Source organism: Mustela putorius, unplaced genomic scaffold (assembly GCF_011764305.1).
Source record: "Mustela putorius furo isolate JIRA1106 unplaced genomic scaffold, ASM1176430v1.1 tig00003987_pilon_pilon_pilon, whole genome shotgun sequence".
In the NCBI taxonomy this organism is placed as follows: domain Eukaryota; kingdom Metazoa; phylum Chordata; class Mammalia; order Carnivora; family Mustelidae; genus Mustela; species Mustela putorius.
In genome coordinates, this window is record NW_025422126.1 from 3109229 (window position 1) to 3133566 (window position 24338).

At 54.7% G+C, this 24338-nt stretch overlaps 2 protein-coding genes across 13 annotated transcripts in view; one reads left to right on the top strand and one right to left on the bottom strand.

The window, feature by feature from the left end:
- Window positions 1-115: 115 nt before the first annotated feature.
- LOC101693714 (interleukin 18 binding protein) lies at window positions 116-9440 on the top strand. Of its 4 annotated transcripts, none has more exons than XM_013064289.2 (7): window positions 116-1165; window positions 1809-1851; window positions 2183-2273; window positions 2637-2828; window positions 3495-3615; window positions 3699-3846; window positions 4057-4324. In XM_013064289.2, exons 3-7 carry the CDS (start codon window positions 2252-2254, stop codon window positions 4138-4140), a joined length of 567 nt encoding a protein of 188 aa, XP_012919743.2. In that variant the 5' UTR covers window positions 116-1165; window positions 1809-1851; window positions 2183-2251; the 3' UTR covers window positions 4141-4324. The 4 variants fall into 4 exon arrangements, with proteins under 4 accessions (XP_012919743.2, XP_044927416.1, XP_012919744.2 ...); XM_045071481.1 differs by having other exon boundaries at window positions 3702-3846; XM_013064290.2 differs by lacking the exon at window positions 1809-1851.
- Window positions 4540-24338, bottom strand: part of NUMA1 (nuclear mitotic apparatus protein 1) — a 77636-nt gene continuing 57837 nt past the window's right edge. For 7 of the 9 annotated variants that reach the window (XM_045071473.1, XM_045071476.1, XM_045071479.1 and 4 more), the window contains exons 8-26: window positions 23169-23289; window positions 22505-22662; window positions 22102-22219; window positions 21905-22022; window positions 21416-21556; window positions 19050-19172; window positions 15495-18896; window positions 15029-15070; window positions 13556-13624; window positions 10526-10636; window positions 10217-10435; window positions 9928-10085; window positions 8623-8869; window positions 7537-7765; window positions 6750-6919; window positions 6220-6396; window positions 5948-6064; window positions 5635-5856; window positions 4540-5275 (exon numbers count right to left, since the gene is read on the bottom strand). In XM_045071473.1, the coding sequence (XP_044927408.1) occupies window positions 5264-5275; window positions 5635-5856; window positions 5948-6064; window positions 6220-6396; window positions 6750-6919; window positions 7537-7765; window positions 8623-8869; window positions 9928-10085; window positions 10217-10435; window positions 10526-10636; window positions 13556-13624; window positions 15029-15070; window positions 15495-18896; window positions 19050-19172; window positions 21416-21556; window positions 21905-22022; window positions 22102-22219; window positions 22505-22662; window positions 23169-23289 (5954 nt within the window). In that variant the 3' untranslated portion in view covers window positions 4540-5263. The remainder of the gene's footprint in view (window positions 5276-5634; window positions 5857-5947; window positions 6065-6219; window positions 6397-6749; window positions 6920-7536; window positions 7766-8622; window positions 8870-9927; window positions 10086-10216; window positions 10436-10525; window positions 10637-13555; window positions 13625-15028; window positions 15071-15494; window positions 18897-19049; window positions 19173-21415; window positions 21557-21904; window positions 22023-22101; window positions 22220-22504; window positions 22663-23168; window positions 23290-24338) is intronic. The other 2 variants (XM_013064275.2, XM_045071480.1) reach the window with 2 other exon arrangements.

The following is a 24338-nucleotide window of genomic DNA, read 5'->3' on the forward strand; positions in this document are numbered from 1 at the left end:
AGTGCCTCGCCTTTGCTGCCTTTTGCTGTTTCCATTTGAAAGCTGGATCCTAGGGGTGGTTGGCCCCACCCCTTATCCGAGGGAATGGTGGGATGCCAGACTCCTGTCCTGTGACAGAAGGGCCCTGGAGCATCACTGGGTGACTCTCTCCTTACCACCTGAGGTGAGGTCAGTGCCTTGCCTGCTACCAACACCCCTTTTCATGGGCCACCCTCAGCTTCAGCTTCTTTCACCCAGCTGTGGCTTTGCATGGTCCCCCACTGCTCATGTCAGTGGGCCCGTTCTCAGAGTGGAATGGGGACCATTTGAAGGGTGCAGGGATTGTCCTTTCACTCTTGTCCCCTATGGGTCAGGCTTATGTGAGAAGCCAAGACCAGGCTGTCCAAGGCTCTCTTTCCATACTTCAGCAAATCTGAGTCCCATGTCCTCCCAACAGCCCAACTCTTGTCTTGGTTCTGCTCTGAGTCCAGTCTCCTCTCCGTCACATCCCCCAATCTCATCCCCAAAAGACTGTCTCAGAAGCCCCCAAGCAGCCTTGCCTCCTAGCCTAACAGCTGGAGATACTGGCACTCCCGGGGAGGAGTTTTATGATGCATCCTCCAAACCTAGTTCCATCTCCTGGCTTCCCTGGCTCTGTCCCTGGCATCCCTGGCCCCTGATCACAGAGACCACAAATCTCGGACACTTGGGTCTTCCCCATCGTGTTGATATCTGTGTGTGGCCTGGGTCACCAGTCCTGGTCCACTCTGCCTCCACAGACACAAGCACGACCCCAATCGTGAGTGCCTCCTCCAGCTTGGCATCCCCGCTGCCTCTCACACCTCACCCTAGTCCTGACCCTGCCGCAGCCCCGGCTCCGCTTGTCCCATCAGCCACCAGACTGTGCATTTCTATAGCTCTGTTGTTGCTGGAGCTGGCACTAGGCTGCTTGCTCCTCCTCTTCCCCGGGAAGTGCCCTCCCCCCTCCTTTTAGGGCCAGCACTCCAGCTCGTGTTCCAAGGCCTCAGCCTGGCTCTGAGAGATTCCTGCACACAAGGCCAAAGAATGCTGTCAGCACAGTTCCCGCAGCATGGCCCAAGCGGGGCTGGACACAGCTGGACTGACTGGAGCTTCAAGAAGCAGGGATTCTGAAGAAGAGGGCTGTTCGGGGCTTCTCGAGAGCCAGGTAGGGGGAAACCTAGTCTTCCTAGTGGACCCAGACCTGTAGTTCTGACCAAAGAGATGGGATGGGTGGGATGAGAGAAGAGAGAAGGCTTTGTGGGGGGGGGGGGGTCGGTGGTTGGAGGGAGTAGGGAGCCTGAGAATGACCAGGATGAACAGGTTGGTGTGACATTGAGACTGAAATGGTCAAAGTGATCCAACTTAGGGTCCCCAGTGCCTAGAAGAGTTGACCACTTGAATAGTGGTGTTAATGTGAAAGAAAAAATGTGAGGCCTGCTCACATAGACACGTGGTTCTGAAAAGCAAAGGTGGACGCCGAAGCCCTGACCCTGGGCTGGGAGGGAAGAATCCACCTGGGAGAGACTCTTTGATGAGGTTCATCCCATCTGTGCCCCTGGGAGGGTGATGCTGAGCAGGCATTAAAGACCCAGTCTGATATAATCAGGAGAGTAGAGGAACCTGGGAGTTAGCAGTAGATTTCCAGCCAGCATGAGTTTCGGCTCCAGAAAAGGTGCAGTGTACAGGCTGGGGTCATGCTTGTGTAACTTCTGTTAGTAATTCAGCGCTTGCTGACAAGCGAAAGTGAAATAGAAGGGAGAGGGGACAATGCTTTCCCAGAAGGATTTCACTAATTCTGCCCTTCCCAGAACCAGCTCCAGAGAAGGCGGCTTTGCTTTTCTCTGCGACGCGGTAAGTCCCTGGCCCCTGTGTGGTTCCGTTTCTCCATCCCTGTAACAAAGGGGTTAGGGCACACTCAGCATAATGTTAATAATGACACTAAGAGCTGGTGTGGGGAGGACTGTCACTGGATGGTCTTCAGCTTTGTTGCCAAGTGCTGAAAGAGCCCCAGCCTGTGCTGGATGCCTGCCGTAAGTAAACAGCAGTACCTGGCAGCCCGTTAGAGTTCAGACCAAGGGAGGGCTCTGGAACCCCCAGGAAGGGCAGGTCCATGGAAATGGCTAGGATCGAGCCACTGAGAAATTGAGAGAAGTAGTTGATTGGCGTTCTCCTCCCCCACCAGCCCCAGAGAGGAAGTTGTTACAGATAAATAGAACCAGGCACGCCAGCTCCTGACACATCCATCAAGACCATGGGACAGAACTGGACACCAGGTGGGACCCGGGGCTGGCCTGGGTGGGCAGGATGAGGTCTGAGAACAGAAGGGAGTGCTGCGGGTGGCCCTGAGCCTTACCCCGGGGAGTGGCGGGGGGGGGGGGGGGGACGACTCCATTTTGCTGTTGTGTTATGGCTTTCAGCCTCTGTCTAAGTCCTGTGGTTCTGGCTGCAGTCCAACATGTCCCTGCCCTCCATTAGAAAAGGGCCATGATGTGGGTAGGGCCTCAAAACCCCTTCTGCTCCTCCAATGCCCTGGGCCGAGCCCAGGAATCTCTGGGCCAGAGTTGCATCCAGGCCAGGATATCGACCATACCTGGCAGTCAGACAGCAGTTGACCTCTATGACTGTCCTGCCCTTAGATCGCAGCCCTTTGCCAGTCCTGCTTTTGTGTGCCCACATGATCTGTCACCTGGTTGGAGCCACACCTGTACCTCAGGCCACTGCCACTGCCTCAGCTGGGGTCACAAAGGACCCCTGCCCCTCCTGGCTCCCAAGAGCTAAGCGGTGCCCAGCATTGGAGGTGACCTGGCCAGAAATGGAAATCGCACTGAGTAAGGAGCAATTTTGATGGGAGCCCAAAAGAACACAGTGGTCTGGGGTGGGTTGTGGGCACAGAGGGTTCAAGGGTGGGGTTGACTCCTGAGCTGCACCCTATTCCAACCTGCTGCCATGTAGCCCCACCAGCTGGGCCAGCTTACCAGAGCATTCAGCACGTTCCCTCCCACCCAGCATCATGAGTGTGGGTTTAGGGCCCAGCTCCCAAGGTGCTCCTTATCCAGTGGGATGGAGAGAATGCCACCATAAGGATCGTCAGAGGACTCCTAGAGCCTCGACTGCAGTATGCCCCAAGGCCCAGCCTGCTCCCTGCTCCCTCCCCCGCCCAGCCCCCTTGGTCTCTGGCTACCCCAGAGGAGCAGTGGCCTCCTGCCACTGCCTCCTTGGCCAGGGCTCCTAGAGTCACCAGAGCGGAAAAGGTCATCCTGAAGAAATAAGCTCAGAGGGAGTGTTCACCTGAACCAAGGACCCATCCCCAGACTTCCTCTTGTTCAGCCGAGTCTCCCTGTAGACAACCACACTTCCCCATTAGCAGACTTTCCCACCTGGGTGTATTCACAGCAGCACTCCAGGCTCCTGAATTGTGGGGCTTGGGAGGCAGGGCAGCATGACAGGGGACGGTGTGCCCTGTGGAAGAGCTAACAGCCACACGTGTCCCCTAGATGGAACGCTGACCTTGTCCTGTACCGCCTGCAGCCGCTCCACCTTCAGCATCCTCTATTGGATGGGCAATGGCTCCTTCATTGAGCACCTCCCAGGTCGGCTGCAAGAGGGCAGTACCAGGTGAGGGGTGCAGCAGTGAGGCCAGCAGGAGGGGAGGGGGCTTCTTGTGGTCCTCTCTCATGGCCTTCCGCCCTCTGCTGCAGCAGGGAGTACCAGGGTGCACGCATCCAGCTGCGGCGGACCTTGGCGCTAGAGGAGCTGAGTCCCACCCTGCTCAATACCAACTTCTCTTGTGTCTTTGCTGATCTTGACCAGACTGCCCAGCGCCATGTCATCCTAGCTCAGCTCTGGGTGAGGAACCTGAGAGGGAAGGTTTCCACGGACAGCAGCAGCGGTTTGGGGAGCAAAGGATGGGCTTGGCCCAGAGTGGCCTCCCGCTACTGTCCACTGTTCCCTAAGTGGGACTCGGGACTCGGGCAGGGGAGGCATGGCCTAGAGGAAGGTGATCAAGAGATGTCCCCCACCCTTGGGCCTGATCTTGTCTACCTTCACTTCCCCCAGGCTGGGCTGAAGACCGGTCTGCCTTCTACTCAAGAAGCCCCACCCTCCAGCACGTCACCTCTGCCTCATCATCGCGACAGGTGACTTCCCAAGCCTGGTTGAGTCGTCGCCTCTTCCCTGGGGTCTACACGCTCTTGCAGCTCAGGCCTCCCTCTAACAGACTGTCTCAGGGAAGGGATGCGCTAAATGCTGCTTCTGATCCACAGGTGCATCCTGGTCACACCCAGCAGGGCCCACAGTGGGCGTGCATAAATGATTTTTCACTGGAGGTGTGACATCTGCCTGTCATTTAAGCCGTCCTTCCACTTACAGAACTTGGCTCATCCCAAGAGGGAGTGTGGGAAGAGAGGGACTGTTACTCAGAATGTAAAGACAAGGCCAGGAGAGAAGGTACATAGCTGGGAAAACTTGGCAGGGACAAAAGATGTGCTCTAAAAAGAGCGAAATTTCCCTTTTCCTGCACAGATCAAGACCGCTCAGCACTTAAGGGAGAAAAATAGACTTTATTTACAAGTAATAACATTTAGAAAAGATCCATCCCTGGCCCTTAAAAACCTTCCTATCACTCCAAATCCCACCCCAGAGTTAAGTCTGGGGAAGGTGGGGGATGAGCTGCAGCTGAAGGCTGCCCCTGCCCCTGCTGCCGCACCCAGGCGTGGGGCCCATCTGTTCTGAAAAAAAGGATCTTCTGGGCATCCAAGCCCTTGGGTGGATGGGAGCACCTATGGGTGCACCCACTAGGTCAGTGCCCAGTCCTGGACTTAAAAAGCGCAGGGCCCTAGTGGGCCCAGCCACCAAGAGCAGCAGGAAATCAGGGCCTGCTCCTCCAATGGTCCCTTCTGGATCCAGAGGCTGGGGAGGTCTGACTTGGGCCTCGGGCCCAGCCACTCAAAGCCAGCCTCAAGTCTGTTTGTGATGAAGAAGTGACTTCGCTCTAAGAAAACATGAGGAGGCAAGGTAGGGAGAAGACCCAGACTCTCCAGGCCTCCGGGGCCAACTCTGTGGACACATCTGTTCACCTAGCGAAGGCTCCGGTGAAGATCCAGGTACCAGGCCAGGGTGTGGGCACGCATCACTGTCTCTAGGGGTCTGGCCACTGTTGGCCTGGGAGCTGAGAGAAGGCACTGAAAGGGACAGTAGAAGGAGAAGGACCAGGCGAGGTTGGCATTGAGGACACAGGTGGGGGCCTCTCACTGGTCCTGGCCCTTTAGTGCTTTGCCTGGAAGAGAGAAACATAGTCACATGCACGGCTGGAGACCGGTGATGCCAGCCTGAACCAGATGGCTCAAGGAGGCCTCTCAGAGCTCCCAAAGCCCCTGACTAGGATCCCTTTCTTGGGAGTGACCCGGACACCTCTACCTTCAGGTTCTCAGTTGCCAGCTATGCCCAAGCAGCCCTAAGTCTCCTCTCCTCCACCAGCAGGTAACCAAGGCAGGGGGCACCCACACTTTGCAACCACCTCTAGCAGCCTACCTAAGCCCTGTCATGGAAGCCTCCCGAAGGGTGGCCTGGGGGAGTACCCCACTTCCACCCACTTTCCTAAGAGTCCACCACCCCCTTCCCTGTCAGTGCTTCCACCTTGCCCTTGGCCCGAGGGGTGGCAGTGGCGGCAGCGAGGGCAGCGGCAGTGGCGGCACTGGCCGCGGTGGTAGCAATGCGCGGAGAGCGGCGGGTCCCACTGCGGGTGTTGGGAGAGGCCTTGGACAGAGCTTTCTTTGAGGCTCCCCTCCGCAGCAGGCTGTTCCCGAGCTTCTTGGGCGTGTTAAGGATGCTGAAAGCCATGGACTGGCGGCGGTCAGCCTGTTGGGGAGAGAGGGGCTGTTAAACTGGGCTGCACTCACACTCTGCCACCAAGACCTCCCAGGGGCTCCCTCCAGCCCCCTGTACTAACCTGTTTAATAGCCGGAGCAGCAGCTTTCTTCTGGGTCTCCGTAGTGCTCTGTTTGCGCCCTTCATGTCGGTCCCGGGGAGTCATGGGGCGTGGGAAACAGCTGGTGGCCTTCTTAGACTATGGGGAAGAGAAGTTGACATCCAAAGCCAGACATGTGTCTCTGCATCAAGCCCTTGGAGAGCGAAGGCTCCCCTTTAGTCCACTTTTCAAATTTGGGGAGCTGGGCTAGACTAGGCAAGCTGATAGGACAAAAAGTAGCCAGGGTTGCCTACCTCTGGGGTACCAGGACCCTGATGGGGCTCTGAGGAGACCCGTTTGCGCTGCTGCCGGGTGGTGATGCCCGTGCCCTCAGCTATCTGGGCTGGCTGCATGCTGGCTCGGCGCAGGGTCTCCCGGGGGTCACCAGTTTTCATCTCCTCATCTGTGATGGTAGCCAGGCTCAGAGAAGGCTGCATGGGGTGGAAGAAGTGGTCAAGGGGGGGGGGCAGAACTGCCCCCAGAACTCCTCATTGGCCTGATGTGCAGGGCAGCTCAGGCCTTCTGTGGCAGAAGGCCTCCTTGCCGTTGTCTTCCTCTACTCTTGCCCTGCAGGATGGCCACAGGAGGCGGCAGAGCAGACCTCCACACACTCAGGGCTGCCCACAGGGAGTTCACCCCAAACCCTTCTATGCCAGCTAGTCCATGGAAGCATAAGGTCACCCTCTGCAGCAGGCCAGAGACTCAGGGCACTAGGATAAGTGACTAGTACTGGGGTGGCTTGCTAAGGGAGGAGGAGGGGAGCTGGCCTGGGGCCTGAGCTCACCCTAGACTCCAGGGGGTAGCAGGTCTTCAAGTGAGGGGGGCACACCCGGTTGCGCTGCTGCAACTCTGCGATGCGGTTCCAGTCGTCCAGCTGCTCGGGCTCATCCTGGCAAGTGCCCATGTAGAAGCTGTTCCTTCCTGTGGAGGGCCAGGAGACAGGAGCAGGTGGGACTGGAAGGCCAGGAAGAGTGAGGGGAACAGCAGGGGGTCACCCCCTGGTCCTGGCATCTTGCTAACCTTTGTGTCCACCACTTCTGTCCCCCTGTCCCATGGACTTGAGGCTTGGAGCCTCAGAGTCCTATTGTGCTCAGGGCTGCAGATAGCAGGGCAAGGCTTATAGGGCATTTCTACCGTGGGGCTGGCTCACCACTCTCCCTCTGGGGAGGTCAAAGGATATCTTCCGCAGAGGCTGTGACACCTTAGAGAAACAGGACCAGGAATTGGGGTCCAGGACCTAGGGGGTCCTGGAGGGCAAGAATCTTCAGGAAGAATCTAAGAACAGAACACTGGCCCAGCAGAGCTCTTCTGGCACCCCTTACCCCCTGAGATGGGGTAACAGAGGACCTGAGCTGACCATCACTATAAGGCTGGGAATCCTGGGCCCCTTGTGTGAATGTTTCCCATTCACCCAGGCTGAGATGAAGAGCAGCCTAAGGGACAGACAAGGCCCTGAGACTACAGGGAAGAGGGCCAGGCAAGGTACTGGAAGGTAATTAGCCTTAGGGTTTTAGAAGTTTGTCCCTTTCCTGTGCCAGGGTCTGTGTTTCAAGCGCCTATGGTCACCTCACCTGGAGGGACCCCACTGGATACACCAGCCTGGGAGCGGCGAGCAGAGCTGCGAGTGGTGGGCCGGTACCCTGGTAGACTGAGCAGAGCCGAGTTGCCATCATCAGGAGAGCCCAGACGGGCTAGAGACTGGGTAGAAGATGTGGCTCGTGGGCCAGCCTGGGAGGCAGGGGCGGACTGGGTGCTGTAGAAGGATGAATTGGCGCTGTCCGGCTCTTCCACATCTAGCTTCTGGAAGAGAGAATTAATCCGGTGGGGTGGGGCCCTGTCAGTCCACAAAGCAGCCTCCCGTTCCCCTTCCTAAAATGCCTGTGTTCCCACACTGCTTTGTAGGGATCCTTAGCTGCATATCTGCAAGAAACGGGCCTTGTTGCTAAGAATCCTGCATAAGGTGCTGAGGCCATACCCATTTTCTCTTGCCTGTTGACCGTGCTTTGAAGGAAGGCAGGCAGAGTTGTGTATCAGACCAGTTTAGAATCCAAGTGTAAAAAAATAAAGGATCGGCCTACCGGTCTCAGCTAGCAAGTGGCAGAGCCAGGGCTGGAATGCTTGGTCCTGGGCTAGTCAGGCTCATCCCATAGTCTCCACTGTCCCCTCAACTGGAGCTGGCCATGACCCTGTCCATCTTTTAGTTCTCCAGCTTCTTGGTAGCAAAGGGCAACCCACACAACGGAGGTGCGCTTTGCTGCATGAAAGGTACCTCCCCACTCCCCAACCTCCTCAGGATATGGGAACAGGACCAGCCAGAGTTTCCAGCCTGGCAGGCAGCCTCTGGATGGCCACAACGCATCTCAGCCACCCAGGTGGTGTGCTGGAGACCCAGGGCTGGGCAATAACTTCACATTATCTCCCTTCAGCCTGCACAGGCTCAGTGCTACCCATGGAAAGAAACCTGCCTTAAAACCAACAGGCATCCAATTTCAGCCCTGCGCTTTTCTACAAAAGAGGCCTTTGTTTCTTGGGATCTTAAGATACAGCTTAATCAGTCCGGCCAGCCTTGGGAGGCTACTGTGAGGACCCGATGGGGAAGATGCCCTTATGAGCAAGGGAGCATGACTGGCTTACAGTCCCACTCTCAGCAGCCTGACCTTGGTCATGGTGATATTGATGATTTGCGTGGTACGTCGACGAGCAGAGCGGGTCTTCCGGCCTGAATCCAGGAAGACGTCCCCCAAGGAGTCCAGGCTGCTCTCCAGTGGGGCCTGACCCCGAGCTGGGATTGGGGTGAAGTAGAGAGACTCCAGGGATTCTACCTTGGGGGGCAGGCGCTGGGAGATGGGTGAGGCTGGCTCTCCAGGGATGCTGGTGCCATCTGGCTGAGTTCGAGGCAGCTTGCTGTAGAAAAGGCATTTTGTTCATCCCTTTGCTGCAAAGTTACCAACTCCTACATTTACTACAAGTGGACCAGGTCAAGCACCCCATTTTTTTCTCTGATTTTTGAGAAATAACCAGGAAAGCCCTTACCCCAGGCCCTCCCTTCCCTCTCCATTCCGGGTGAGCCCATCTACTCCCACGGCTCTCTGAGCTCCTTAACACTGGCAACTCCGGGACTCCACTATCCCAGACATCGCCCCCTGGACACCCAGCTCCACAGTGTTCCTCCTGGATGACCCACTCCAGAGAACAAGAGCAGCCTCCAGCTGTGCACCCCCAGCCACAATCCTACCCAACAGCTCGTCCGTTCACATCTCTTTGGCCAGTCCGCCTTATCTCCTCTCACCTAGACTTAGTGGCACCTGAGGGGAGGTACGAGCCTGGTGACAAGCAGGGGTTCAAGCCTACCTCTACCACTGTGGGACCTTGGTCAAATGACTGCCCCTCTATGCCCCAGTCTCATCTGTTAAGTACTTAATCACAGAACCTACCTCAGAGGATTGTGAGGGGTAAATAAATGCATTAATATTTTCTGGGTGTGTCTGTAGCGTCGGCTTCACTGGCTATGAGAAATGCTTTCTCAGATGCAAACTGGACGACATACTGCTTCATTTCCGACCCTTCTGAGGTCCCTCAATGCCTTTAGGATCAGGTCTAGCGGGGATCGCAGCCAGCCCTCCTCACCTCACTTGCCAGCACAGCCAGGCTCTCTCAAGCTCTGCCCTCTGCTCCCCTCTGTTCACCAGGCACACACACTTTCAGCTCGTCTGCAGACTCTGAGCAGAAGTGACAGCCTCCAGGCAGCCCCTTCTGACCCCTCATTTCTTCTTACTCCCATGGGGCCCTATACAAACACATGCCCTCCCACCTGTGCGCGGGTTTCCTTACACTTCCTGATGAATAAGCTCCCAGACGGCAAAGGGACCATGGACCACATCTTTATCTTACGAGGCCCAGTGGCCAGGACAACCTGACAGCAGGCACTTGGGGGACAAGAGGGTGGCAGGGTGCCTCCTCACCTGGTGATGGTGAGGGGAGTCCCCTCCTCACAGCTCAAATCCAGGCTGTCCACACTCAAGTCCAGCTGAGGCTTAGTCTGGGGCTCCCGGCTCTTTAAGGCATCAGTTGCCACTTGGAACTTGCCCAGATCTCGAAGCTGCTGGTCAGCGTGGGCAACCTGAGAAGGAGAGGGCCGGGGAGCATGAAGACAAGCCTCAGGCAGGGACAGCCTGGAGGTGGGGAAGGGGGGTGTCATAGGGGTCCAACAAGAAGAGGCTGATGAGGAAGTCGGGCCACGCTGATACTGACCTGTGCCTCCAGGCTGCGCACCTGGGCGGTGAGGTGGCGGCAGGTCTGCTCAGCCTCCTTGGTCTTCAGCCCAGCCTGCTGCAGCTCCCGGCCCAGCCGTTCCGCTTCAGCTCGCAGCTCTTTGTTTTCCTTCTGCAGCTGCTCCAGCCCCTGGAGCTGCTCCTGCAGCTCCTGGTTCTGCTGTTTCTTGGCATCATAGTGGGTCTTGGCTTTTTCCATCTACGTGGGCAGACAGGGCGGGTGGGTGGTGGGGGTAGGGTAGGGACTGGGGGGTGGGAGGCAGTGGGTCCAGGGCTGGGGGCGCCTCACCTGTAGCTTATAGTGCTCAGCTGCCTGCTCCTTCTGGTTCAGCTGGGCCTGCAGCTCATTCAGCTGGGCCTGGAGGCGTTGGGCCTCTTGCTGGCTCTCCCCTCCCTGGGCCTGGAAAGCATGACAAACACTGATCAGGGTGACTGTTCTCTCCACTCCACCCAAAATCACTGACTTGCCCTAGGCTCCTGGGCTCTGTGGGTCTTTTCAGACTCCTGTATTCTCGCTCAGGACATGCACAAAAAAATCCTTTTACCCCTGCCCACAACTCCCACCTAATATGGACATACCATATACCCTGTCAAGGTCCACATTCTGCAGGAGTTTTCCCTGTCCAGCTAATGCCATTTCTGGCAGAGTTCTGACAGCCCTATCTTTGCCTTCTTGGTGACCAGGCACAAACCATCTCATTCTCTCTCCATGAGTAGTCTCCCCAAGGAGAATCCCTACTCCCCAACAGAGACTGAGCCTCAGGAACACTTGGTTACAGAGTATGGAGCTAGACATTTGGCACATGAGCTGAGGACCTGTGAACTCTTTTCCACCTCAAAACCACTGTGGGAAGTAACTTCATCCCCATTTCAGAGATGAAGAAACTGAGCTCAGAGATATAAACATACTGATGATCATAAAGCACAGTAAGATTTGAACCTTGGTCCACCCGACTCCAGGGCCTGTGGGGGCTCATTTATAATACTGCACTGCCTCCTATCCAGACCACAGACTCCTCGGGAGGAGGGCCCACATCCAGCTCCTGGTCCCTCTGCAATGCCAGTGAGTGCTTAGCTCGCAGCAGACACTGAACTAGCTGGCCCTACCTCACCTACATCTCCGAGCCCCGGGAAGGCCCCCAATTGGAGAATAAGCATCTGGGTTTTGGTTTAAGATTTTATTTATTTTAGAGAGAGACACAGAGAAAACGAGTGAGCACACGTAAGGAGAGAGGGAGAAGCAGGCTCCTTGCTCAGTGTGATCTGAGCTAAAGGCAGTTGCTTAACTGACTGAACCCAGGCGCCCCAGTATGTTTGTTTTTAAGATTTATTTATGTATTTGAGAAAGTATGAGCGGGAGGGCCAGAGGGAGAAATCTCAAGCAGACTCCACACTGAGTGCAGAGCCCAACGTGGGACTCATTTTTATGACCCTGAGATCACAACCTGAACTGAAATTAAAAAAGGGAAAATGCACTCCTTGCCTGGTGAATATATAATAGAAATGTTAGAGAACATCTCCGTATACTGCTAAGTCTTGCTGGTATTATTAATGCAGCCTGTGTCAGCCATGAGAACATTGCAGGGGCTTCTGTGCAAGACTGAGATTTGTTTTTCTTTTGAATCAATTCTTGCTCAAATTTCTGCTACTTATTTGGATTGTGAGTTTGATATCTCCACTTATTGTGCTCACGTTCTCCCATGTTAGAATGGAGCAATTATTTCAGTTTATCTCGTCAAACCATTGTGAGCAGATTTTTCAGCTAACCATAGTCAAGAGAAATTAAATGACATCTTACCAATGATGCTGGCATATTTACTATTCTGTACTGCCTTTCTAGCCAAAACTACTCTTTTGAAAAGCTTAGGAGATATTGGAGAGCTGATCTCAAATTATACTCAGACCCACATCAATAATCATGGGAAGGAGGGTAGCGAGGTAACGTGATGCCCTACTTCTGATGGAGATCAGACTGTTAGTATCCCAAGAGTGGTCAGTATAATTTGTGTTGAACTGAAACCAAGAGGCGGACACTTAAATCCGCCTGTGCCACCCAGGCACCCTGATAAGCATGTTTATCAGACAATTATCATGGAGGGGACCTGAGGGAAACAAAGCTCAGCTCCCACCAACTCCTGTGACCTATCAGAGCTGGGGCGCCTGGGAGGCTCAGTGGGTTAAAGCCTCTGCCTTTGGCTCAGGTCATGATCCTGGGGTCCTGGGATCGAGCCCCGCATCGGGCTCTCTGCTCGGCGGGGAGCCTGCTTCCCCCTCTCTTTCTGCCTGCCTCTCTGCCTACTTGTGATCTCTGTCAAATAAATAAATAAAATCTTGAGGAAAAAACACAAAAAAAAAAAAAAAAACAGAGCTTTAGTGAGCCCCAAGGCCAGTGGCACCTAATTCCCCTACCCCTGATAAAAGCTGTGAAGCCTGAACTGCAAAAAAGCAGATAATTAAACCAAAGAAGATGACACTGCTGTAAGTATTAAGAATATTAAGTTGCGGGGGGGAGGGGGGTTAGGAGAAGAGAGGTGGGGTTATGGACATTGGGGAGGGTATGTGCTATGGTGAGTACTGTGAAGTGTGTAAACCTGGCGATTCACAGACTTGCACCCCTGGGGATAAAAATACATGTTTATAAAAAATTAAAAAAAAAATTTTTTTTTAATCTATCAATTTTAAAAAAAAAAAAAGACTATTAAGTTGCTGGGACTCCTGGGTGCCTCAGTGGGTTAAGAGCCTGCCTTCAGCTCAGGTCATGATCCGAGGGTCCTGGGATCGAATCCCACATCGGGCTCCCTGCTCAGCAGAGAGCCTGCTTCTCCCTCCCCTCTGCGGCTCCCCCCTGCTTATGTGCCTCATGCTCTGTCAAATAAATGAAGTCTTTTAGACAAATATTAAGCTGCACTGTAATATAAATGTTGAGAACACTCCTCAAGGTTAAGCTGTCTAGAGCAGTGCTAGCCAAAGAACTTTCTACAGTGATAGAAATGGTCTGTATCTGCCCTGTCCAATTTGGCAGTTCTAGCTATACTTTGCTACTAAGCAAGGGAAATGAGACTAGTGCGACTGAGAAGCTGAATTTTTCATTAGTTAAACCACACAGGACTAGGAGCTAGTGTAGTGCAGAATGAAGATCTGAGGGATGGGAGTCATTCTCGTCTTCCCTCAAGAGCTCCAAGAAGGGGGCACAAGCAAGGGCTCCTGAGCCACAGGCAGATGGAAGACTCTAAGGTCCTCCTCTGCCCCCACACCCACCATAGCCTGAGGGCTTATAGAGAGCTGAAGGAGGATGACCCAAGCCCCCACCGTGTCCTACCTTCAGCTTCTGTTGCTGCACCTTGCTGGCTTGGTCATGATCAACTAGCTTCTTACTCAGTTCTTCCACCTGGAGCAGGGGAGGAAGTGAAGACAAGATTCAGGAGGCCTTCCCCTGGTTGTCCTGAGAAATCAGATTTCCCCAGATAAATCCCCAGTGTTCCTAGAAGAAACTCTGGTCCTTTCTCTGGCCTCCAATTACGGAACAGCCTGCTGCTTGGACTGGTTGGCAGGACCAGAGTGAGGCGACCCAATATGCAGGGGCTGCCCGAGCCATCTGCCCACGCTCGCTTCTGTCCCCAGGCTGCAGAGACAGGCCTGCCAGAGCCCTGCAGCCTCAAGATTCAGAACGGAATCTGGGGAGCTGACATCCCATTACCACCCTACTACTGCCACTATTCCCAGCCCCAACCTTCCCAGGTTGGGGACAGGAACAGGGGACTGAGTCTATAATTCTAGTAAATACTGAATACCCAGCACTTCTCCCAAAAACTGCCAAGGGCCACAGATACTCAGACTTCTTCCCAAATTGCATGGGCTGTCGGCTGGAGCTAGCAACATGGCCACTGGGATTAGCACTGGGAAGCAGACTGCCAGACAAGGTGGGGAGGGTGGGCAGCCCTTCTACCCCAAGCCCACCCCACTCCCACAGGAAAGAGGAGCAGAGGGAGGGAGGGATCTAGAGGGAGCCTAACAGCACGAGCACTGTTGGCTCCTCCAGGTGCTTGAGCCCCTGGAGGAACTGCAAAGAGGCAAGAGCTCCACTGCTGCCCGTTTGCTATTCAGTGTGACTGTCCCCATCACCTCAGGCTCCCTGGAGGCTGCGATGGAAGGAGAGGAGGGCCCGATTCCTCAGCAGGCCGGAAGTGACTGAGGAGGAAGGGTGGTGGAGAAAGGGTGCCCCCGCTAGGCACCAGCCAACAGCCTCAATGGCCAGGGAAGTGCAGGGAGATCCTTGTGAGGGCCCAGCACCCAGGCGGGGCCACCTCCTGTCTCCCATGGGGCTTGGCCTTCTTGCTCCCAGACAGCTCTAGTTCACGCTCAGGGTTAAAGCCCTAGAGGATGATAGGCAGGTGTCCCAACGCTCACAACCCTCCCTGACCTGTCGGGGCTGCTTGTGTGAAACGAGGCCCAAAGTCACTCTGCCGTTCCTCTTAGTTTGGCACCCAAGCTGGGAATGGAACTTGGAGATTTGGGAATCCCAAGGAATGTCAGTCACCAGTTCGGACATGGGAAAGATGAAGGGACAGAAGGATGGGGACGCCGACCTGGACTGGGTGGGAAGAGGCCCGGGAGAGGGCCCAGCACACCGCATTCCTGGGCAGCCCGGGCCTGGACTCCATGGCTTGACCCTGCCCTGTTCACAGACAGTTCACAAACAGGAGCGGGCGGAGGCAAGCTGCAGCTTGGGGTCATGCACTGAGACGGGTCACCGCTTAAGCAGCCAGCACTTATCAGGGACCCCAGGCTTTACCTGCTTAGTTTGCGCTCTCTGAAATACCTCTAGCTGCTCCACCTGTGCGTGGGGGAGGGGCAATGGAGACAGAGTGAGATGGGGACCGAAAGGCACTAGCCCTGCCACCAGGCTGATCTCACTGAGGCTCTGAGACTTTCCTCCAAGAAACAAGACTTCTAGTCATTTTTAAAAAGTGACAATTTGGCTCACTCTAGTCCCCAGAAATTCTAGGGTCTCCACTGCAGGCATACCTGCCTAGGACTATGTGTTTCTAGAACAGAACTGATAGACTTCACAACTTCACTCTCCAGGGACAGAGCCTTCAGGGAGGAGGAAACTACTGATACTTTCTTTAGGACAGTAGGGGGCAAGATACTTGAACTCTACCAGCCACCCTGCCAGTGAGGGGAGCCAAGACAGAAGGGAACATCGTCCCTTCTCTCAGGTCTGGTCTCTGTGGGCAAGGCTGAGCTGAGCATCTTACCTGGGCAGTGAGTTTCTGCCTCTCATCCTGGAACCGCTGCCTCTCCTCCAGAACCTTGACCTTGGCACCCTCGTACTTGGCAGTCATCACCTCCAACTCCCGGGCAGTGTTCTGTGCTTCCCGCTGCATCTCAGCCAGACGGGTCTCCGTGTCAGCTCGCACAGCTGCCAGCTCCTGGCCATACTTCTCCCTGGCCTGGTCCAGCTCCACTTCCAGAAATTGCCGGCCTAGGCTGGCACGCTCCCCCAGCCCCCGGTTCTCCTCTGCCAGCAGGCCATGAGCCTTCTTCAGCATGCTCAGCTGCTCTGCATAGCTGGCCTTCTCAGCCCGCAGCTGCTGTGCTGCCCGTTCCTGCTCTGCCACCTTCTGCCGCAGGGGCCCCAGCTCCCCAAGCTCCCGCTGGGCCCGCACCAGCTCTGCCCGCAGCCCGCCAGCTGCCTGCTTACTCTGCTCCAGCTCCTCACGATGGCGTTTCTCGGCAGCTGCCTGCTCAGCTTGTAGCTGCTGGCACAGGTGCTTAGCGGGCAGGAGCTCGCTCACTAGGGCCTGGGTGCTGGTATGCTCCAGCTGCAGGGCAGAGAGGGCCTGCTCCTTCTGGAAGAACTTCTCCTGCCACGTCTTTAGTTCTTGGCCCAGCTCCTCTGCTCGCTCTGCCTGCGAGGCCAGCTCCTGTCGGAGGCTCTCTGAAGCCACCCGCTGTTTCTCGGCCTCTTCCCGGAGGGTCTGCACCTCCTCCCGCAGAGCAGAGCTGCGTTCGGCGGCCCTGGCGCTGTTGCTGGTGGTCTCTGCCTGGAGCAGGCGCAGCCTCTCCTCCAGCTTCTGGCTCTTCTCTGACTCAGCTACAACCAGCCGCTTCAACTCCTTGCTCTCCCCCTCTTTTTCCAGGACCTGGCGGTTCAAGATGGACACCTCTTCCTCCAGGCTGCTGATGAGGCTGTTTTTTCTCTCAGCCTCCTGCTGGGCCCGGGCCACTTGGGTCTTCCACTCATCCTCAGCCTTGCTATGGTCTTGGGCCTTGGCACGGAGGGTGGCCAGCTCCCTCTGGGCCGTGGCTAAGGTGTCCTGACTGCGCCCCAGCTCCTGGGCCTTCTCCTCTAACCGGCCCTGCAACGCCTCCAGGGCACCGACCTGCTCCGCACGGGAGGCACGCTCACACTCCAGGCTATGCTCCAGGCCAGAGGCCTTCTCCTGGTGCTCCCGGCACTGCCGCTCCAGCTTACTCACCTCAGCCCGCAGAGCCTCGAGCTCAGGGCCTTTTCGCTCACTCTTTCCAGTAGACTCCGACTGTGCTCCTCCTGACCCAGAAGAGTCTTCTCCACTGGCTGGCCCCAGAGACTGTTGGCGCCCCTCCTCTCTCTTGGCCAGCTGTTCCTTCAGTCGCTGCACAGTTTGCTGAAGCTCCCCCAGCTCTGTTTTCTGGGCTGCCTCCTGCCCACGGAGCTTGGCCAGCTCCTTGTCCTTCCCTTCCTTTTCCATCAGGGCATGGGCCAGGGCTTCCTGCAGGGTCGCAAACTCCACACGCTGCTCATTGAGGGCATTTTGCAGCCGCATCTCCAGCTCTGCCTTGGCGGCCTTCTCCAGGGCAAGATCAGCTTGGGCCCTGCTCCGCTCCTGGGTCAGGCGTGCCACCTCCCTCTCCTGCTGCCCTCGCTCCTCCTGCTGCTGGCTCTGGCTCTCGATCAGCGCAGCCCGCAGCCTCTCCAGTTCACTGCCCATCTGCTCGGCCTCCCGCTCCATGGCTTGCAGTGCTGCCTGCGTGCTGCAGAACTGGCGTCCCTGCTGCTCTTCTGGCCACTCGGACCCTCTGTCTCCTGGCCTTGGGGGCTCCTTGAGTAGCTCACGGGAGGCTGTTTCCTGCTGCTCTCCTGCCTTGCGCACCAAGGCCTCCAGGCGAGCTACCTCCTTGCCAGTGGCAGCCATCTTCTCCTGCAGAACAGAGAGGTCGTCTGCAAGCTTCTGGGCCCTGACCTCCTTCTCCTGGGCCTGCTGGAGGGCTCTGGCCAGGTTGGCACGAAGCTGAGCTACTTCATTCTGCTGCCGGCTGATCTGGAGCTCGCTGTGGGCCTCGATCCCTGCCACCTTCTCCTTTGCCTCCTGTAGTTCCTGGCGGGCCTTCTCGCATTCCTCCTTCAGGGTCATCAGCTGTTCCTGGAACATGGCACCGTACTGGGCCTCCTCTTGCTGGCTGTCCTCATACCGCTCGCGCCAGGTGGCCACCTCCTTGGCAAGCTGTTCACACTCACCCTCTGCCTCACGCTGGGAAGCTACGGCCTCTGCCAGCTCCCGCCGCAGGGCTTCCATCTCGGCCTGATGGGCTTCCCCCAGCTGCCGTAATCGGGCCTCCAGCCCCTTGCGCCCAGCCCTCTCTTCTTCTAGCTCCTTCCGTTCCTGCTTATGCTGTTCCACCAGACACCGGGTCTCTGCCTCCAGCTTGGCGATATGACGCTGCTGCTCTTCCAGAGCGTCTGAGGCCCTGCGCTTCTCCTCTTCCAGGCTGCCCTTGCTGATCTTCAAGGACTCTTCAAGAGCCCGAATCTGCTCCTGGAACTGGCCCTTCTCCTGGGCCACCCTTTCTCTCTCGGTTGCTTTTTGCTGCTCAGACCTCAGCTGGGCCTTTAGCTCTGCCACCTGGGCCTGGGCCTCACACTGCTCCTGGCGGGCTGCCTCAACACAGGCATGGAGTTCCTCCACCTTTTGGCTCAGCTCTACCTTCTCCTGCTGGGCCCGAGTCACTGAGGCCTGGGCACTGTCCCGGGCTTCATTAGCGGCCTGAAGTTGCTGTTGCAGGACCTCCAGCTTGGCAGTCTTCTCCTTCTCCAACGCTTCCAGCTGCTGGAGGGCCGAATCCCTCTCCTTTAAAGAAGACTGCCGCTCTTCGGCGGCAGCGGCCAGTCGCTGGGCATGGTCTCGCCTGGCTGCCTCCTGCTCCTGGGCGGCTTCCTCTAACTGCTGCTCCTTTTGCTTCAGGCTGCTGCTCAGCTGCTCCAACTGCTGGCGAAGGCCCTGGGAGGCCTGTTCTTGCTGCTGGAGGGTCTCTGCTAGCTGAGCCTGCTCCTGTTTGGCCTGCTGCTTCAGGCTGGCCAGTTCTTGATCCTGCTGCTGGAGAGTGACGTTGAGGGTGGTGAGCTCAGAAGTCAGTGTGGCTACCTGGGCAGACAGCCGGGCCCCCTGAGCCTGAGAGGCCTGCTCTAGCTCTTCCTTCGCCTGGCTGAGGTTGGACAGGGAGCCCTGCAGCTCAGCAATCAGGCCAGCCAGCTGCTGCTTTTCTTCTTCAAAATGGCCCCGCTCAGCTAGCAGCTTGGCTTCTCGCTGGCCCTGCTCAGCCTCCAGCGCCTCAACCCTGGCTTGGAGCTGGCTGTTGTCTGCAGCAAGAGAGGCTGCCTCTTGCTTCAGGGTTTCCAGCTGGTGAGATAAAGAGACAGATGAGGATCAGCATGACTCCTCCATCACCAGAGCACCTATGAGAACTAATGAACAGGAATCCAACTGTAGCAAACACAGGTCCACACCAAACGTGGGACGCGGGTCTTCCCCACTGCTCCTGTGCATTCCTACCTGCAAGACGTCGCCCAACACTTCGCCCTTCTCCTGGGTTGGGTTCTCCCGCATCTGGGCCAAATGTTCTTCCAGGTGTGAAAGTTTTCCCTGAAGGATTTCATTCTTCTCTTCAAGGCATTTCTGAGAATAAACAAGAGCCTTTGTGAACAAAGGTGGAATAAGTACTAGGTTACCAACAACATACGGAGCCCTATCACGCTGTTGCCAAGATCTCCTTTTGCCCTGACCTTGGGAAAAACTCAGAAACCAAGGACCTGGAATCATGAGGGACCTGATTTTCTAGCCCTAATTTCATGGCTGAATTAAGTCATGTGACCTGCTAATTTCTTCTTCCAGGCCACTAAGTTTACTTCAAATTTCCTTACTTAAGAAAAAAAAACTCCTTACTGTATACCCTTCCTCAGACAAGTCTTGGCTCCCAGATTATCCAAACATGCAACAGCTTAAAAAAATCCCCAGCCATGCCTGGGTGGCTCAGTCAAGCATCCAACTCTTGATTTCGGCTCAGATCATGATCTCAGAGTCCTGAGATTAAGCCCCACATCAGGCTCCCTGTTCAACAGGGAGTCAGTCTGAGATTCTCTCTCTTCCTCTGCCCCTATACCCCCTCCTTACTCATGCAGTCTCTAAAATAAATAAATCTTTTTAAAAAATCTTGGGGTGCCTGGGTGACTTAGTCGTTATGCGTCTGTCTTCAGCTCAGGTCATGATACCAGAGTCCTGGCATGCAGACACACATTGGGCTCCCTGCTCGACAGGAAGCCTGCTTTCTCCTCTCCCACTCCCCCTGCTTTCGTTCTTTCTCTTGCTGTATCTCTATTAAATAAATAAATAAAACCTTAAAAAAAAACTTCCTGAAAAAAATATAAATGTATAAATATAAATAAATATAATAAACATAAATATATATAAGTATAAATAAATATAAATATACGTATAAATATAAATAAATACCACATATACACACATACATATTTTTTATATATATATGTGTGTGTGTGTGTGTGTATATGTATATGTATATACACACACACACACACACACACCGCTCTCTCTCTCTCTCTCTCTCTCCCCCACCGCCCCCCCCCCCCAGCCTGCCTGGGTCTCAATACCAGCAGCAGCCATAGCACCTCCCACCCCCGTCCCCCACCCCCTCCTCCCACTGTCCACTAAACCAGGCTGGGACTGTGCCGGGTCCTCTCTGAATTCCTAATCCACCAGATAGATATGGGAGGTAGCTATTACTATCCTTTTGCAGAGCAAGATCTGAAGCTCAGATATTAAGTGCCTTGCCCTATAAGTGGCAGAGTTGGGTTCTTTAAAAATAGCAATAAAAACTAATAGTGGGGGCACCTGGCTTGCTCAGTCAGTGGAGCCTGCAACTCTTGATCTCAGAGCTGTAAGCTTGAGCCCCACACTGGGTGGAGAGATTACTTAAAAATATATACATGGGGCACCTAGGTGGCTCAGTGGGTTAAAGCCTCTGCCTTCGGCTCGGGTCATGGTCCCAGGGTCCCAGGATGGAGCCTCGCATCGGGCTCTTTGCTCTGCAGGGAGCCTGCTTCCCCCTCTCTCTCTGCCTACCTCTCTGCCTGCTTGTGATCTCTGTCAAATAAATACATAAAGTCTTAAAAAAAAAAAAAAATATATATATATATATATATATATATATATGTAATGTATATGTATATATATGTATATATATATGTAAATATATATGTATATATATGTAAATACATATATAGATAGATAGATAGATAGATAGATAGATAGATTTTATGTATTTATTTGGCAGAGATTTATTTATTTGAGAGGAGACCACGAGCTAGAGGGGCAGAGTGGAACGAGGGAAAATCTAAAGCCAACTCTGTGCTGAGCAAGGAGCCCAATGCAGGCCTTGATCTCACCACCCTAAGATCATGGACTGAGCTGAAACCATGAATCAGACACATAACTGACTGTACCACCCAGGTACCCCTAAAAATAAAATCTTAAAAAAGACAGTAACGAATTCACTAGAAGCCTACTCTGCACCACACAATGTGTTAAGCACTCTGTATACAGTATCTGACAATGGGTCGTGAGGCAGCTACTCACTATTCTGCCCCCTTTACTGAAAGCATGCTTACAGAGAAAAGAGGTCAAGGAGCTCTTCCAAGATCCCACACCTTGTTAACAACAAAGACAGGATTCAAAGGTCTACTGGACTAAAGCCCACAATCTTTCCATTACAGCACACTATCAAACCTTGAAGAGAAGTCAGCTTACTTCCCAAATGCCCCAAGTCTAGAATGATAAATGGAACCCAGCTGTGAACAGCTGGTCAAGCTGGCAGCTCTGGCTCCCTGAAGTAGAGGGGTTACCTTGTCCTGCACAGCCGTGCTGAGCTCCTTCTCGAGCTGCGCCTGTTTCTCCACCCACTCTCGAGTGGCCTTGCTGTGCTCTTCTGTCAGGTCATTGAGGGCACCCTGTAGCTGCTGCAAGTGACTGGCAAACTCCCGAAGCTGAGAAAGACAAGCAGGAGTCCCCATCACCCAAGGTCAAAGCCAGTACCACCACTGCTATGTGCCTCCCAAACTCCAGGGGCTGCAGGTGTCCGACTATCCTCCTAACGCACCTCAAACCAATTACAACTAGTCACATCTTTAACTCAAGACTCAAAATTCAGGGCCACAACCACATCCCTGGCAGCAGCCAATTACGGAAAGGGCCAAAGGTCTCTGGAAAGACTGAAGCCCAGGACAGGTGCCAGGCCATTCTTCTCAACCCTCTCTTCAAGAAGCCTCCAAACCATCTCAGCCCCAGCAGACCTCCAGGCCGGGACAGACCCCACCCCCCACCCCAACACTCACCTTAAAGGAAAGGTCCCCATTCTCCTCAGAAAGCTGGTTAATTTTGCGATCCATTTGGCTCTTCTCTGTCTTCAGGTCCTGGCACTGCTTCAGAGTTTCATGGAGACGCACAGTGAGGCTGTGAGGGAGGAGAGCAGTTAAAAAAGACGGGTGCAGGGTGGGGCGGGGAGCTGGGAAGAGAGCAGGGAGAATCCTACCTCTCGTTCTTGCCACGGAGCTCCTCTAGCTCCCTGGGCTCCAGTGGGCTAGCCGCCTGCTTCTCGTTCAGCAGAGCCAGGCGGTCAATACGCTGCTGCATCACAGCTATCTGCGCGTCTGCCCCGGGGAAGGGGGTTGGGAAAGTCAGCACAGAACTACAAGCATGACAGGAGGAGGGGGAGGCATCCAATCTGAGGGAAAGGAGGAGGATGGCAAGGGCAGACCCAGCTTCCAGGAGCTCAGGCTGACTGGCCCAAGGCTGAGTACCAGGCTCCGGGGCCAAGAGAACGAACAACATGGAAGAGAGTAGAGCCATGCCTCACACAAGCCCAGCACTTCCCGGGATGAAAATCCAAGATGCTGCTCATTCACACATCATCCGCCAGCCTACTAGACACCTACCCTTCTCAGTGAGCAGCTTGCGGTTCTCAGCCAGCTCCAGCTCCAGTTCATCTCTATTGTTTCTCTCATCTGCAAGCTGCTTCTTTAGCCGTCTCATCTGGAATTGTGGGGTCTGCAGGATGTCGCCCATTGGGGAGACTGGAGAACCTGAGAGGAAGCTGAAGGAGGAGATGGCCCAGATGCCACGGTCAGAGCCTGAAAGGTGAGCGCTGAAGGGAAGAGCACCAGGCGGGGATGGGTGAGCAGGGCTCTAGGGCTGTGAACACTCGCTGGGAGGCCAAGCACCTCATCTCTGTTTGCATGCCATCTCCCACCTCATGACACGACCTTGAGAAAACTGTTCTCCCTCCTCCAAGGCTTAACTTCTTTGCCAGAAAAAATCTTGCCTCAGCAGAGCCGCACTAAGAGAAGGGACTTCAGCAGAGTTTCCATGGGAGAAAGGAATTCCATTAACAGGGAACAGCCTTTGAGGAAGGCCTTCCACCAAAAATGGAACCCAACCAATTCCCCTAATTAGTACCGGGGCAGGTGAGAACATCTACAAGGTACCCCAAGCACGGTCTGATGACATTAACAGGCTGGTGAATGGTGTTAGCCTCCAGAATGAAGGGATATGAGGACTGGATGTTAAGGCCCTATCCCAGGAGAAGAGGGCACCACATACTTGTTCCCACTGGAAGAAGCAACCTTCTGTAGCTCTAGGAAGCGAACCTCCCTTTTGGCCTGGTGACTGGGTGGGGACAACTCTTCAGAGATGGTGCTGGAACAGGTAGAAGGGACAGGAGCTAGGGGAAGAAGCAAACCAACCATATAAAGGTTAGTAAGAAGGTGAACAGATTTGGATCTTTACACAGTCTGAGGAACTCGCCTTAGTGGAAGTGAATCCACAGACACTCACATGTGAGCTACAGAGGGAGGCCACCAGGTAGAACCTGACCCCCAGTGTCTGGGTTATCCAGAGGTCAGTGGCACTAAGCCCAGTCAAGCAACTGGCTTCTGCTTCCACAGGCCATCAAGTTCTCATGCTTCTCCCTACAGCCAGCACTGCAGAGACAGCTCAGAACTGCCCTGAGTAAGATCTCCTCTCAGCTCAACTATCTCTCAGGTCAGAGCCATGGGCCTCTTTACTCAACTTCTCCATTCTAAAATCTTGCACTGCCAACACAACCTCCTTCTCAAAACCTCTGCCTCCCCCGGTTCCCAAGACCACCTTTCACTTGGCTCTCCTACCCCTAAACACCCATGCCTAGTCTCCCTATCTGCCCTCCCTCCTCCCCACACCCTCTAAGCTCCCAGAGTTCTGAGGCAGCCTAGCCTGCCTGCTCAGCCCACAGTAGCCACCACACAGACTTGCAAACCCATACCCTGGCCCGGAGCCCTCGGCTACATTCCAGACTCACATTTCCAACATCTCCATTTGAAGGGCTGAACTTGAATATGAGGAACATCAAATTCAGTGGCTAGAAGAGAGTCCACCTAGAGCCACATCTCAGGTCTGTCCTCACCAGACAGCCTGCCTCGACATCAGAAGACATGCGCAGCTCTTAGTCTTTCTCCTGCACTTCCAGCAACACATTTGGCAGATGAGGTTCCTCTCTGTTCTAGCACTTATTCTTTATCCTCCTTATTGATTTACATATCTGCCTTCCCACCTAGAACATGAGCTTTGTGTGGGGAAAAGCCTTTCTTTTAGGTGCTACTCCCAGCTTTTAAGCCTCGGGTAGCAATTGCTTAGAAAACAAAAAACAAAAAGTATGTGTGGGGTGATCAAGGACAAGCTGCCAGCAGACAGGATTATCATGTCCTGCTTAGGCACTGCCAGGCCGTGAGAAAG